This window comes from Simochromis diagramma, unplaced genomic scaffold, assembly GCF_900408965.1.
Source record: "Simochromis diagramma unplaced genomic scaffold, fSimDia1.1 OVJJ01000669.1, whole genome shotgun sequence".
NCBI classification, from domain to species: domain Eukaryota; kingdom Metazoa; phylum Chordata; class Actinopteri; order Cichliformes; family Cichlidae; genus Simochromis; species Simochromis diagramma.
Window position 1 is genome coordinate 2,312,209 of NW_024387458.1, and position 15,283 is coordinate 2,327,491.

Genomic DNA, 15,283 nt, shown 5'->3' on the forward strand with positions numbered 1-15,283 from the left:
GCTCCGCAACGTGGTGACGTCATTCAGGGCGACTGGAATCGATAAGGGAATCGTTTGCAAAAATGGCAAACAATTCCAAGGAATTGAAACAGTGGGAACCGGTTCTCAACAAGAACCGGTTTTCGATACCCATCCCTAGTCATGGCGCTGAATGAAGCTTCTGACCTTCATAACATGGAGCACCAACACTTTAATGAGCACATCGCAGTGTGTTTATAGGAAATCATAAAAACAGCTTTATTTAATCATTTTAATCCTAACAGTCCTCTAATTAAGGTTAATTATGGAATTCCACAAGGTTCAGTGCTAGGACAGATTCTGTTTACATTATACATGCTTAAGCTAGGTAGTAACATTAGAAGGCAAAGCATACATTTTCACTGCTACACAGATGACACGCAACTTTATCTATCCATGAAGCCAGATAACACACACCAACACTGCTTTCTTCCGTTTGTGCAACATCTCTAAAATTAGAAACATACAGTCTCAGACTGATGCTGAAGTAGCTAAACCATTTATTCTAGGCTCGACTAGTGTAATTTGTTATCATTAGGATGTCCTAAAACTCCCTGAAAAGCCTTCAGTTGATCCAAAATGTTGCAGCAAGAGTACTGAGAGGGACTAGAAAGAGGGAGCATATTGGCTTCCCTTTATTGGTTCCCTGTTAAATCCAGAACTGAATTTATAATCCTGCTTCTCACTTATGTATGTATGTATGTATGTATTTTTATTAGGGGTGCAACAATACTCATATCGATATTGAACCGTTCGATACAGTGCTTTCGGTTCGGTACGCATATGTATCGAACAATACAAAATTTTTAATTTATTTTATCAACTTTTCTTCTGACGATGCTGTCTGTGTTGAGCACTCAGTGGATCTGCGTTCGACTACTCCGCCTAGGTTGCACTGTCGAGCGCAGATCCACTGAGCGCAGCGCAAGCTAGCAAGACAGAAGCTAAGCTTGTCGCAACATGGCAAATTGAACCTCCTCCACCCTCATTCAGATCTGGCCTTTGGAACTATTTTGGTCTTCTTGTGAAGCATGACCCTGAAGGTAAGCGCGTCATGGACAAAAGTAAAACTATGTCGGATGTGCCACGCAATGCTCAATTGGTGGGAACTACTGCGTTAGCGCAGTTTGCTCGTTAATGTGTTGACGCCGTCCATATATATGTATACGCCGTCCATATATATGTATATGTGTATATCTACGTGTGTGTGTGTGTGTGTGTGTGTGTGTGTGTGTGTGTGTTTAAATATGTATATAATAATGTGCAATCAAGGCCAGTGGCTACACTACTGCATATTTGAAGTTTACAGGAACCATACCACTGGTGTGGCTGTAGCTCAGGAGGTAGAGCAGGTCACCTACCTATCGGAAGGTTGGTGGTTCAATCTTTGGCTTCTCCAGTCTGCATGCCAAATATCCTTGGGTAAGATACTAACCCTAAGTCGCTCTCTGATGCATCCATCGGAGTATGAATGTAGTTAGGAAACAGTACCAAGCTTGGGTAAAGTGCTTGTGAGATTGGGTGAATGTGGCTTCTTGTATAGAGTGCTTTGAGTACTCCGTGAGAGTAGAAAGGCGCTATATAAGAATCAGTCCATTTACCAGAGGAGAGACTGCCCTATACTGGGATTGTTTGGCTTCAAAGTAAAAATTGTGGCTTTTAAAATGTCATTGCTACAATGTTGAGGCACAACTTTTAATCTGAAAACAAATGTTTTGTTTCCAGTCTGTGCTGCACCTTTTGAAGCTGCTCTGAGAGTAACTGGTAAGAGTTTGAAGACAAGTTAACATCTTCCACACAAACTTGTTTGGGAAATACACATTTCTCCCCTTGTGGTTGCCAGATGGTTGCCAACCAATTAAATGCAATAATTAATCATGTAACCAAGCAATAAATGGGTTAATATTCTGCAAGATGCTTACCTCCAGTGTTTACAATACTTTCTACTGTGTGTCATAAGCTTCCATTTTTTGCATTGCAATTCAACATCATCTTCAACCCAAGATCCTGTTTCTGTCCTTCATAACAGTTATATCCAACAATGCCACAGGTTATAAGCATTGTGAAAAATGATGATAATTGATGACATCATGCTTTAAGTAAAAAGCTCAAGAGGAAGAATAAAAAGAATAAATATTTTATTAATCAAGAAGTTGGCAAGTTACTGTTAGAGCAACCAAAAAAGAAAGCGATTAAATACAAAATCTAAATACAATAAGGAGTTGAAATTAAATGCAAAATTAAAACCTAAATAACATTAGTTGATATACTCCATACCAGAAAAGCAATCAGGAGTAGATGTGTCCATCTGGTTCTGTGTTATCCAACACCACATAGCTGCTGTTTGACTGTGGTATGCTGATCCAAACTTATTTTGGTGCACACCCACCCACCCACCGAGTTCTGGTTTATACAGAAAAACAAAATGCTCAAGCATAGATTATTATTAAAAATATTATGACTAAACATGGTTATGTACCTTGGATATAGAAAATGTATAAATAAATGCTATCTGGAATTCAAGTAATATATTTCCCAATTACAATATAGCTTGCATCACTTTGAGCACATGGTACCACCCCTACTATAAATGTCACCAGCCATAGTCTCTATTTTTTTCATACAGTACAGGGCATCCTTCAAAGCACCCAATAGCATGAACAGACATAATTAATGACCAAACAAACAAAAAAGATCCATCCAACTTATTCATTAGCAGGTAAGTGCATCCACAGAACCTTCAAAGCTGTTACTCCGTGTGGGTTTTCACGTGTCTGTTTAGATTTCCCTTCTGAGTAAACGTTTTACCACAAACACCACAGCTAAATGGCTTCTCTCCAGTGTGGACTCTCATGTGTCTCGTCAGAGTTCCCTGATGGGTGAATCTCTTCCCACATACAGTGCAGCTAAACTGTTTCTCTCCGGTGTGAACTCTGATGTGGATCTTGAGATCGCGCTGATGTACAAAGTTTTTGCCACAGACATCGCAACCATGTGGTTTCTCTCCTGTGTGGCCTCTTGTGTGGGCTTTGAGATGTGATTTCCTGTTAAATCTTTTGCCACAAATATCACAGCCATATGGTTTCTCTCCTGTGTGAACCCTTGTGTGTGCTTTAACAAGCGCCATCCGGTTAAACCTTTTACCACAAATGTCGCAAGCAAACTGTTTTTCTCCTGTGTGAACTCTCATGTGTGCACTTAATTGTGTTTTCCGGTTATATCTTTTACTGCAAAGATCACAACCAAATGGTTTTTCTCTTGTGTGAACTCTCATATGTCTCTTCAGGTCCACCTGTTGTGTAAATCTTTTTGTGCAAACCCCACAACCGAATGGTTTCTCACCTGTGTGAACCCTGATGTGCCTCTTGATATTTTGCTGTTGTGTAAACCTTTCACCACAGATGTCACATACAAACGGTTTCTCTCCTGTGTGGATTCTGATGTGCGCCTTGAAACTATAGAGATGTCGAAAACGCTTTCCACAAAAATCACAATGAAATGGTTTTTCACCAGTGTGAATTCGGATATGTGTCTTAAGATTTTGTTTTTGTGTAAATCGTTTTCCGCAAATACCACAGATAAATTGTCTGTCTTGTCTGGGTGAATCTACATTTCCCAAATGCCTGGAGGAAGTTTCCATTAAATGGCTTGTCATGAGCCTCTGAACAGGCCTCTTGCTTTTTGGAGATTTGAGTCCATTTGCACTTGATGTAGGAGCTCCCTGATTATTTTCACCGTCATCATTTGGAGGTCCAGAATCTGACAAAGGTTCCTGCCAATCACCACCACCATCGTCACTATCATCATCATCATCATCATCATCTGAGACGTCAGTCGCAGAAGAGTCTGAAGCCTTCTCATCAGTATTTGGATCTGGGTTCCATGATCCAGGTCCAGGTCCTTCACGGTCCTCTCCATCACTTTCTGTTTTTATCTGTTTAGCTAAGCTGCAAAGTGGAGGCTCTGCCTCTCCCATTTGATTCTGAAGGAGAAGTAAAGAGTTAGGCTTCTCTTCATCGTTTTCAGTCTTCACAGGACCAGCAGTGAGTTGGAGCCTGATGATATCAGCCTTTGTTAGATCATTAAGCGGCTCTCCCACCTCACTGTTACTGAGTTCATCTTGTTCCTCCTTTTTAAAGAGAAGCTCTGGGCCCTTCTGGTCCGGACTGTTGCTCCATTCATGGGAAACCTCTTCTTTGATCACCAACAGCTGTTGGACATCTGCAGAGAACACAAAAACAGACACGGGACAACAGTGACTCCATATTCTTGTGGTCAACAGAAGAATTTGTATACATGGTGATGGTGCACACTGATGCTAACTGCTGTATCATAAAGTGCTTGAACAAGAATCTAATGTGAAAATAAATTAACACATTTTTTTTTTAATCAAGCCTTCCAAATTCAACATATAACTACATGACCTGCAACAAATATGATTATTTCCAGCTGTGAAAGCACTATTAATGTTTGTCATTAACTTCCAAATGCCAAATACTAAAAGTGCTTTTCCATTCTTAAAGAGTTTCCAAAGGCAGAAAACACCAAAGCCCTGTACCAGATTTGAGTACTTTCTCTTCTTTGTTTCCCAACAACAGTACAACCCCACAAGATAAAGCAGTACCTGCAGTCAGACACTTTTGTATCAGGACGCATAAGCAAAGAAGCATGTTTCCACCCGGTTTCAGACCAGGGACTTTTCACATCTTAGGTGAACGTGATAACCACTACACTATGGAAACGGCACATGCTTCTACTGTATTTGTTATTTGTTTATTTCTGGACTGAAGAATATGTTTTCTTTAAAAAAAAATATTTAAAGAACTGAAATGGTTTAGTTCTTTTGACAAGCAGTTAAGTTATCAAAAAATTATGCAATTTCTAAAACTGAAACAAAAGAGCAGTCCATTTAAAAAAAAAAAAAATCTTTTTTCTCTTTGAATATTTACTTTTTTCCAATAACAAGACCAAATTATTTCTTATTCAATTAGCTCCAGGCCTGGCTATGGTTATTGTGAAAAGATGTGGGTCATTAGGTTGGTGGCAGTGTGAAAGATAAAAATACATATAGCAACATAAAAGTATCTCCAACTGACCAGAGCGTATTTCCAGCAGCTCGCCTCGATAACCAGTAAACTTGTTAGTGACTACTGTCAGCAGAAAACAAAAAGACTAAATCCACATACAAAAAGAAAGTAACTTGAGAGTTTCATGTGCTGTTTAGTAAAATTATATTCTTCCTCTCAACTTCAAGTCACCTAATCCGTAACAAAAAGGGAAATAATTTAATTACCATAAAAATGTCAAAAACCTGAACCTAAGACTTTCATTTTTTGATTCTGTATTCTTTGTAAACAACAACAACAACAACAAAGACAACTGTAGCTATGTTGCTTGAAAAAATACATCTTTATTTTTATCACCACAGACATCTTACACACTAAGAACTATTAACTTACAATGTACAGGTTTAATTAAAAGAAAACAAGAAATCCATCAAAGAAGTTAAACATGACAAGGCATGGCCCAGGCTGCTAGCTGCATTGACTTTTTGACAAGATAACTAATCAAAAACAGATCTGGACGGGATGAGCTAGGCAATGACCGGAGCCAAACCAGATCCAGGTGTGATCCAGTCTGAATCCCCGATCCATTTTGGATCCATCCTGCCATAAAAACATAGTCTGACTGGGAAATGATCTGCTGATCTAGTTCTGGTTCTGGGTCAACAGTCTTGGTGGGTCCGACTCTGAATTTCAGATAATGAAACTTTAAACTGGTATTTTACGTCAATTAATGACTGAATTCCAACCTGTGGACACACTTCAATATGAAATGTAATTAGATTACAATCAGACTGTTTGCAGCTGGATTTTAAAAGTCACTTTAACAACACATTTTGTTCAGTTTTACAGTTTTAAGTCATTTCAGTCTCATGTTCACTGAGATTTTCTCCAAGATCTAGCTGTGACAGACATCTTTCCAACAGTATGATTGATTACAACACAGTAAACATCAGTGAGGACCTCACCTGGACACTGAACACCACACAGCTGGTCAAGAAGGCTCAGCAGCGGCTGTATTTCCTGAGGAGGCTGAGGAAATTTAATTTGTTGGCCAAGATCCTCAGCAGCTTCTACAGCTGCACTGTGGAGAGCACACTATCCAGCTGCATCACTGCGTGGTACGGCAGCAGTACTGCTATGGACTGCAAACGCCTGCAGAGAGTGATAACGCCTGCAGAGAGTGATAACAACTGCAGAGAAGATCGCCCTCTCTGCAGAGCATCTACCATCACAGAGTCCAGAGGAGAGCTGCCTCCATCCTCAAAGACCCCACACAGCCTCAACACGGACTGTTCACACTTCTGCTCTCAATACCAAGGTTTAGAAGTGTGAAATCCAGAACATCCCGATTCAACAACTCCTTCTCCTATCAGATTCCTGAACATCTGACCTACCTCAACTGCAATTTGCACATCAGGACACTTTGCACACCAAGTTCATTTTGCACATTAAGCTCCTTTGTACATCCATTTACATTGGCATCTGCATACTTTGTCTTCACTTATTTTTTTTGTACTTATTTATCTTTCACTATTTTTTTATCCTTGTTTTTTTTATGTTATTTATCTTAATATCTTGTCTTATTTGTATCCTTATTTATCTTGCTCCTTCAACCCTACCTAACTTGGCATTGGTGTGTGGACAGCAAAGGAAGAATTTCATTGCACAGAGAAATGCTATTTCTTCTGTACACATGACAACACTTTGAAACTTTATACAGGTGATTTTGATGTAAACAGTGGTTCTATAGTAATGTACACTGTTTCCAGTCTAATTTAACTAACTGGCTGACAGTCTGATACCTGCATTAATATTCAAAGACTCTCACAGTTAGAAAGATGGATTTACAGTGGCTTGCAAAAGTATTCGCCCCCCTTGAACTTTCCCACATTTTGTCACATTACAGCCACAAACATGAATCAATTTTATTGGAATTCCACGTCAAAGACCAAAACAAAGTGGTGTACAAGTGAGCAGTGGAATGAAAATCATACATGATTCCAAACATTTTTTTACAAATAAATAACTGCAAAGTGGGGTGTGCGTAATTATTCAGCCCCCTTTGGTCTGAGTGCAGTCAGTTGCCCATAGACGTTGCCTGATGAGTGCTAATGACTAAATAGAGTGCACCTGTGTGTAATCTAATGTCAGTACAAATACAGCTGCTCTGTGACGGCCTCAGAGGTTGTCTAAGAGAATATTGGGAGCAACAACACCATGAAATCCAAAGAACACACCAGACAGGTCAGGGATAAAGTTATTGAGAAATTTAGGCTTAGGCTACAAAAAGATTTTCCAAGCCTTGAACATCCCATGGAGCACTGTTCAAGCGATCACTCAGAAATTGAAGGAGTATGGCACAACTGTAAACCTACCAAGACAAGGCCATCCATCTAAACTCAAAGGCCGAACAAGGAGAGCGCTGATCAGAAATGCAGCCAAGAGGCCCATGGTGACTCTGGACGAGCTGCAGAGATCTACAGCTCAGGCGGGGGAATCTGTCCATAGGACAACTATTAGTCGTGCACTGCACAAAGTTGGCCTTTATGGAAGAGTGGCAAAAAGAAAGCCATTGTTAACAGAAAACCATAAGAAGTCCCGTTTGCAGTTTGCCACAAGCCATGTGGGGGACACAGCAAACATGTGGAAGAAGCTGCTCTGGTCAGATGAGACCAAAATGGAACTTTTTGGCCAAAATGCAAAACGCTATGTGTGGCGGAAAACTAACACTGCACATCACTCTGAACACACCATCCCCACTGTCAAATATGGTGGTGGTAGCATCATGCTCTGGGGGTGCTTCTCTTCAGCAGGGACAGGGAAGCTGGTCAGAGTTGATGGGAAGATGGATGGAGCCAAATACAGGGCAATCTTGGAATCCTGGGGCGGAGGTTCACCTCCAGCAGGACATCGACCCTAAACATAAAGCAAGGGCAACAATGGAATGGTTTAAAACAAAACATATCCATGTGTTAGAATGGCCCAGTCAAAGTCCAGATCTAAATCCAATCGAGAATCTGTGGCAAGATCTGAAAACTGCTGTTCACAAACGCTGTCCATCTAATCCAGCGGTCCCCAACCCCCGGGCCGTGAGTCGTTTGGTACCGGGCCGCGAAAGTTGAGGCTCAGGTGTGAAATGTATGGTTTTCAGGGTTTTTATTGGTTTTCAGCATTATTTTGTTATCGTTTTTATCGTTAACTCTGTTTTCCTGGGTCTTTTCAAGTGTGTTATGAATAAATCTTCTTTTTTTCGGTACCGGTACTGGTTTTATTTTGTTGTATTTATCCGCGACACCTTAAAGGCCGGTCCGTGAAAATATTGTCGGGCATAAACTGGTCCGTGGCGCAAAAAAGGTTGGAGACTGCTGATCTAATCTGACTGAGCTGGAGTTGTTTTTGCAAAGAAGAGCTATAATTGCAGCAAAAGGTGGTTCTACAAAGTATTGACTCAGGGGGCTGAATAATTACGCACACCCCACTTTTCAGTTATTTATTTGTAAAAAAATGTTTGGAATCATGTATGATTTTCGTTCCGTGTCTCACGTGTACACCACTTTGTGTTGGTCTTTCACGTGGAATTCCAATGAAATTGATTCATGTTTGTGGCTGTAATGTGACAAAACGTGGGGAAGTTCAAGGGGGGCGAATACTTTTGCAAGCCACTATAATTCTTAGCTGATAATAAATAAGTGAGATATTCACTTTCTTCACTCATACAAATTGACCACTGAAAAATTAAAAAGCCATCATGGTAAATAAAAAGATAGTGAATTGACACCTAATCAGCATTTTAGTGTTTATAAAATGTAAACTTGTCTAAATTCATTTGCTCCACCAAGTGGTTTGATAGCAACTTTTGGAATAAGGAAATGAGTCAGTTTGTTAAAGAAAACTTGTCAGTGAGTAGGTTTAGTGTACAGAGTCTCACTCAGTTTAAGTTAACTTTCTTTGTGAATCAGAAATCCTCAAGTTTATCTCATCTCAGGTTTAATGAACACAGATTGGTTGGTTAAAACTGTTTCAAATAGTACTAAGACCCAGTACAATTTCTACTGTGTGTGGCTTCTCGTGTGCCTATTTAGACTTCCCTGTTGAGTAAAAGTTTTCCCACACACATTACAACCAAATGGTTTCTCTCCAGTGTGCACCCTCATGTGTCTCTTGAGGCTTCCCTGCTGAGTAAATCGCTTTTCACACGCAGGACAGCTGAACTGTTTCTCTCCAGTGTGGACTCTGATGTGTATTTTGAGGTCATGTTGATGCACAAACTTTTTCCCACATGCACCACAGCTGAATGGTTTCTCTCCTGTGTGCACCCTCATGTGCCTCTTCAGAACCCCCTGCTGTGTAAACATTTTATTACACAGATTGCAGCCAAATGGTTTCTCTCTCGTGTGAACTCTCATATGTCTCTTCAGAACGCCCTGCTGTGTAAATCTTTTTGCGCAGACAACACAGCTGAATGGTTTCTCTCCTGTGTGAACCCTCATGTGGCGTTTGAGATTTTGCTTTTTTCTAAATTTTTCACCACAAATGCCACAAACAAACGGTTTTTCCCCAGTATGGATTCTGATGTGTACTTTAAAACTATAGTGATGTCTAAAGTCTTTTCCACAAAAATCACAGTTATATGGTTTATCACCTGTGTGGACTCTCATATGTGTCTTCAGATTTTGTTTCTGTTTAAATCTTTTTGCACAAACACCACAGGTAAATGTTTTTTCTCCTGTGTTGACTATCATCTTTGAAAATTCACTTTGTTTCACTCTGTTAAATTTCTCATTAGCCAAACAGCCATAAGGCCTTTTGAATGAATGACATGTCTTCCTTCTCTGAAAAGAACACTTGCTTTTCAGTGATTTCAGAGTTTTCAAGTTTGATTTAGGTATAGGGCAACCACTGTCACCATCTTCGTTTGCAGGTCCAGCATCAGATAAAGGCTCCTGCCAATCATCTCCATCACTAATGTCTGTTTCAGAAGAGTCTGGGGCCTTCTCAACAGCATTTAGTTGGAAATGGAAATTTGGATTAGAGTTCCCAGCGATTTCTGGTCCTCTACAATCCTTTTCATCAATTTCATTGTTGATATTTGTAGCTGAGCTGCTGTTTGTAGCTTCTGCTTCTGCATTGTCTTCAGTCTGACTTTGATGAAGCTGTACAATCTGAGGTTTTTCTTCTCTTTCATCTTCACACTTCATGGAAATAGAAGACAATGTGCACTTAGTGCTAACAGCAAGATGCGCTCCCCCTGTATCGATCCACAGCTCCTCATGCTCCTCCTTTATGTGGAGGTGGTCTAGATTCTGCTGGTCCAGACTGGGGGTCCAGGGTAGCTCTTCTTTAATCACCAACATCTGCTGGACATCTGCGGGGAATACTGAAACATACATGTACATCACTGACTGTAGGCTTCTATATGTTCACCTTGATTTCAGTAGCTGTTAATGTAATCTGAAATTCAAGTTACAGTGGGGATTATTTTGAGACCAAAAATGAAACACTATCCATCACCAGTCACCCTAACAATTACAGTAATGGTAAGATGTTTAAATCCACTTCTCATGGGTGTGAATGTCATGGTAATTTTGGGCTTTTAATTTTTAATTTCTTTGAGCTATTCTTTTAAAAGTAAAAAAAAACAAAAAACCCCAACAACAACAGAGTTCACAGTTTAATTTTATTTCATTTATTTGAATTAATTTAATTTATAGACGGCATTGCAGAAACACTGTACCAACTGTCATGCATGGTGATTCATGCGTGACAGTTTCATTGTCATCAGGCTGTTTTACTGCCTGTGCTAAATTCCACCAACAGAATGGAATAATGAAGGAAGACTACCTCCAAATTCTTCAACTTCACCTCAAATCAACAGCTAGATGGTTGAAATTGGGACACAGTTAACGTTCTAACAGGATAATGGGCTGAAACACATCAAAACTGGCATCGGGATGAATAAACCAGGCTGACATTAAGGTTCTGGAATGGGCAAAGCCCAGAGATCCATCCACTTGAAACTTTGTGAACTATGCTTACACTCGGATCTGTGCCAGGAAACCAAACAGTTTTAAATAAAAGCTAACAATTCTGCTGAGAAGAGTGGTCAAAATCCAGCCTGAATTATGTGAGAAGCTTGTTGATGGATAACAAGTCTGGTCAAGGTGCAATTAGCTAAGGGACATTTAACCAAATATTAATGTACATATTTCAACTTGTATGACCCTGTGTGGCTTAGAAAATCCAAAATAAATTCAAAGTTGTGCACATAATTGTTGTTGTTTTTTAATCATTAAAGATGTATGCTGTATGGTAATTCTAACCTGGAAAAAGAAGTATTCAAACAAATTGTTAAATGACCAAATTCACTATCTTTACTTTTAAGATTAGGCTTCAAACTTATCTTATCCCTGAATCCTCCCTTAGTTATGCTGCAGTAAGTGTAGGCTGCTGGGGGATTCCCATGATGCACTGGGTGTTTCTTCTTCAGTCACCTTTCTAACTCATTATGTGTTAATAGACCTCTCTGCACTGAATCATACTTGTTATTAATCTCTGGCTCTCTTCCACAGCATGTCTTTGTCCTGTTTTCCTCCTCTCACCCCAACCGGTTGCGGCGGTTAAAAGGGAGTTTTTCCTTCCCACTGTCACCAAAGTTCTTGTTCATAGGGATTCATATGGTTGTTGGGTTTTTCTCTGTATGTATTATTGCTTTATATTGTACAATATAAAGCACCTTGAGGCGACTGTTGTTGTGATTTGATGCTGTATAAATAACATATTTTGAATTGAAATTTTGGTAAACCACAGATCTTTATCTTGGGGATGTGGTAAAAATAAAGCTTAGATATAATTACTTATGAAGCAGTAAAGGAAGCAAAAACAAAAACCTCAAATGGCTAGAGACAAAATAATGATGGCTTAATAGACTGCCTATTTTCATTGAATATAGGAGGTCTTTCACACCTGTGACACCAAAACCTTTTCTTTCTTTCTTTGCATAAGATCTGATATAAGCGCATGCCATCATGATTCAGTTACAACAATGCTTTCACAATGAAAAGATTGTGGTTCAGAGTGCCATCCAGTATGGAGATGTCAGGGGGAACGTGGGTCAAAATGATTTGGTCAAATTTCTCAGCAAGACGGAGCTCCTTGCTACACTTCGGGTTCCATTTTGAAGTTTCTCAAAGTTCTTCGGGCTTAGCCAGCAGTCTCTTGATATGAATATTATTGAGTACATCTGAGGACAAAGATGGAAATATGGAGGAGGAAACCCAAGAAGCTGGAGCAGCTTTGGGATGCCTGCAGGCCAGCCTTTGATTTCATACCCTGATGACTTCGTGTCAAACTGAATAGCAATAGTTCTGCAGTTCTGTAAGCTAAAGGAAGCCGTATAAGACATTCAGTTTCATGTTTATACTGTGATAAAATAATACACTGATTTTCAGTATATAAAGTATTTACTTAACCCATTTAATCCCAAATGTTTCCCTGCAAAATGAGTGAATGCATTTTACTCCTTAGACTTCCCCTACACACAATATGTTGAATTAAATGTCATAGGCAGTTAAAACGGCAATAATTGTTGCCAGTGGGATTGAATGGGTATTTAAGTAAAAACATAAAATGTTTTGACAGTTTGATTGTTTTAATATGCAGCAGAGTGTTTGTTCAGCAATAGGCTGACATGTTTGTGATTATCATATAGAAGCAAATCTCAATTAAATTAATACTTTTTTAGTAGCCTTTAAATAAACTGGTGACCCTCAACAAAAACATGAAATACTCCTGACTACAAATTTTACACAAAATTAAAAGTAATATATTAGCTCCTATAATTGTGATGTAACCATCACAAGACTTTCCTCCAAGAATGTATCAGCCCATCAGGAGATAAATCCGAAGCATAACGTAAACACTGATATTCTATTGGAACTGGAAAATGTTGTAACAGTTGTAAGCTCACCTAATTTCCTCAGCAGATCCTGATACACTGCAAACAGATTTATGAGCATGCAGAAGGACATTTATTGTTTAAAGGGAAATCTGATCATTACTGTTATTAAGTGGCGAGAGGTGCTTTGCATTACATGATCCAGGATGAAATCTTGGAATGTTAAAGTGTACAGACACAAAGTGGTTATCCCATAATCCCATATGTAATGATAAACATAGGGAAGGCATGTTGCTCTGTGATGTTTTCATACCACAAATATCTTTGTTTCATGAACTAAACTTAACTTTAGGGAGAGCACCGTCCATATTTTTCTATCTAAAAGCAAAAATCATGAAAAATTATATAAGAACATTCAAAAGCTGAAGAAGCTCCTTTACGGGTGACGAATAATATTTATTTTTATAATGAAATTCCTAGAAAAAAATAAAAATAAAAAAAAGAGTTGAATGCTTAGAACATTTTTTTATTTGGTTGTACTTTTTCTTTGAGCTTTTAGGAAACCAAAAAACTGGAGGTCTGAAAAATGTTTCAGTCAGAGCGACGGTTACAAAATGCCACGTTTAAAGTCACCAAAATCAACTTTCGCCTTCATTCTGATGCTCGGTCTCAACAGCAGGTCGCCTTGACCACTGAGATGCTGTGACTGACTGATTAAAAATTTGTATAAATGAGTGATTAAACAGCTGTACCTAACAAAGTGGCCAATGAGCGTATATCTGCTAATTAATGTAGCCAAACAAACCATTTAGATTAATGTCAGACATTTTAAGGAAGGAGTGAAATGCATAAAAACCCAATAAGCCTTAAAACAGATAAGTTTATTTGTATATATGTATTTATTTTTTTCATTTATCTCTTGTTTGCCCCTTATATCATTTGAAAGTTATATAGATTTTTTTTCTTTGCTCAAAGGTAGTTTTTAAAAAGGAATTACTTTAAAAACTACAAGATTTCTTGCATATGTGCGCGGTGTAAAGCGGCCGGGTGCTACACGATGCCCAGATGAGTTCCGCCTTTTAACTCCGAGAACACAAAAAGTCATTGATAGCAAATACTTTTGTTATTTTTACAAATTGAGATTAGCAAATCGTGAGAAGATGTGCGATCGTGATCTCCACCCAGCCCCACAGCGAATCAGCTGTTAGCAGATTTCTTCGCATTCCAGCTGTGTTTATTCTTACCAGCGGTTTGGTTTATATCAGCGTCCTGCAGCTGTTCAACATCTGGAGGTTTAATGTCCGGTTTTTCTTCAAACTGCAGACTCTCAGCTCTGTTATGATCAAGATAATCCACTTCATTCATGGTGTCGACTCCTCTTTAAAATAAACTGCAGGCTTGTGTGACACGAACCAGGCCTGTGCAGAATCGATCACCGCCGATCACAGTGAAACACGCCCTGGTTACATTTGTCTGTCTCACTTTGATCCATGAACGTGTTCAAGTACTCAAAGGGGGATCGTGCTCTTCTGAATTATTTTGGAAACGAATTATTGATGTCTGCTGTGTTTTGAACAGGCATCTGCACGGACAGCTTCCCTCTTCATTCCACACAGCATCTCCACCGGCTTTTATTCGCGCTGCATTCACGCAGTTTACCCACGTTGTCATCCACTCACCTCGAAAACCATGAAACCTTTAAAACACAAGAGCACACGAAGTAATTCAGGCTATTAAAAAACAAAACGGACCAGGGTTTACATGTGCGTTTTATCACGATGGTTTACTGGCCTCTAACGGCCGATCTCAAGAAGTGCATCACAACATAACGAGACGTACTGACACTTCCGGTGGGTACGTTCAAAATACAAGTTAAAGTATTAACCAGCATTAAGATTTTAACTTTGTAAAAGAAAATAACATACTTAGGGGATTGTCTTTTTTGTGTGTATGAAAAAATTTGCTGATACACAAAATAATGTTACAGCGCATCATTCTTATCTTGTAAAATAAAACCAAATGTTATGTTTTCTCTAGAGAGGGAAACAGAGATTGATTAAATATTTGGTTTTATATTTACAATCTGTTTTTATTTCTATAAACAAAAGAAACACAACTAGGACAAAATTTTCTCATGTACAGTATCAACCGTTTCTTCCTCATTTCCTTTTTTCTTCCACCCATTTATGTCTCTCTGCTTCATAGACGGGAGACTCCTCAAATTCTTCCAGGCCATCTCCTTGGCCATGCCTTTATCTCTGTATAGAGAGTACACTTTTGAAGGGCAGTAGATGTTTTTCCCTGC

The 15,283-nt window shown here is 39.1% G+C and overlaps 1 protein-coding gene across 2 annotated transcripts; it reads right to left on the reverse strand.

Moving 5' to 3' along the window:
- Nucleotides 1-1,260: 1,260 nt before the first annotated feature.
- On the reverse strand, nucleotides 1,261-15,008 carry LOC120723130 (zinc finger protein OZF-like). Of its 2 annotated transcripts, none has more exons than XM_040014478.1 (2): nucleotides 14,223-14,876; nucleotides 1,261-4,239 (listed from the first exon to the last, which is right to left on the reverse strand). In XM_040014478.1, exons 1-2 carry the CDS (start codon nucleotides 14,341-14,343, stop codon nucleotides 2,768-2,770), a joined length of 1,593 nt encoding a protein of 530 aa, XP_039870412.1. In that variant the 5' UTR covers nucleotides 14,344-14,876; the 3' UTR covers nucleotides 1,261-2,767. The 2 variants fall into 2 exon arrangements, with proteins under 2 accessions (XP_039870412.1, XP_039870413.1); XM_040014479.1 differs by lacking the exon at nucleotides 1,261-4,239 and adding an exon at nucleotides 8,604-10,461 and having other exon boundaries at nucleotides 14,223-15,008.
- Between the last annotated feature and the right edge of the window lie 275 nt (nucleotides 15,009-15,283).

What these genes read in the sequence shown, in the direction of transcription:
- LOC120723130 (XM_040014478.1), bottom strand. Translation starts at nt 14,343, where the DNA reads ATGAATGAAGTGGATTATCTTGATCATAACAGAGCTGAGAGTCTGCAG. An exon ending in TGATATAAACCAAACCGCTG is followed by an intron (nt 4,240 to 14,222) that starts GTAAGAATAAAC and finishes TGTTCTCTGCAG; the next exon opens with ATGTCCAACAGCTGTTGGTG.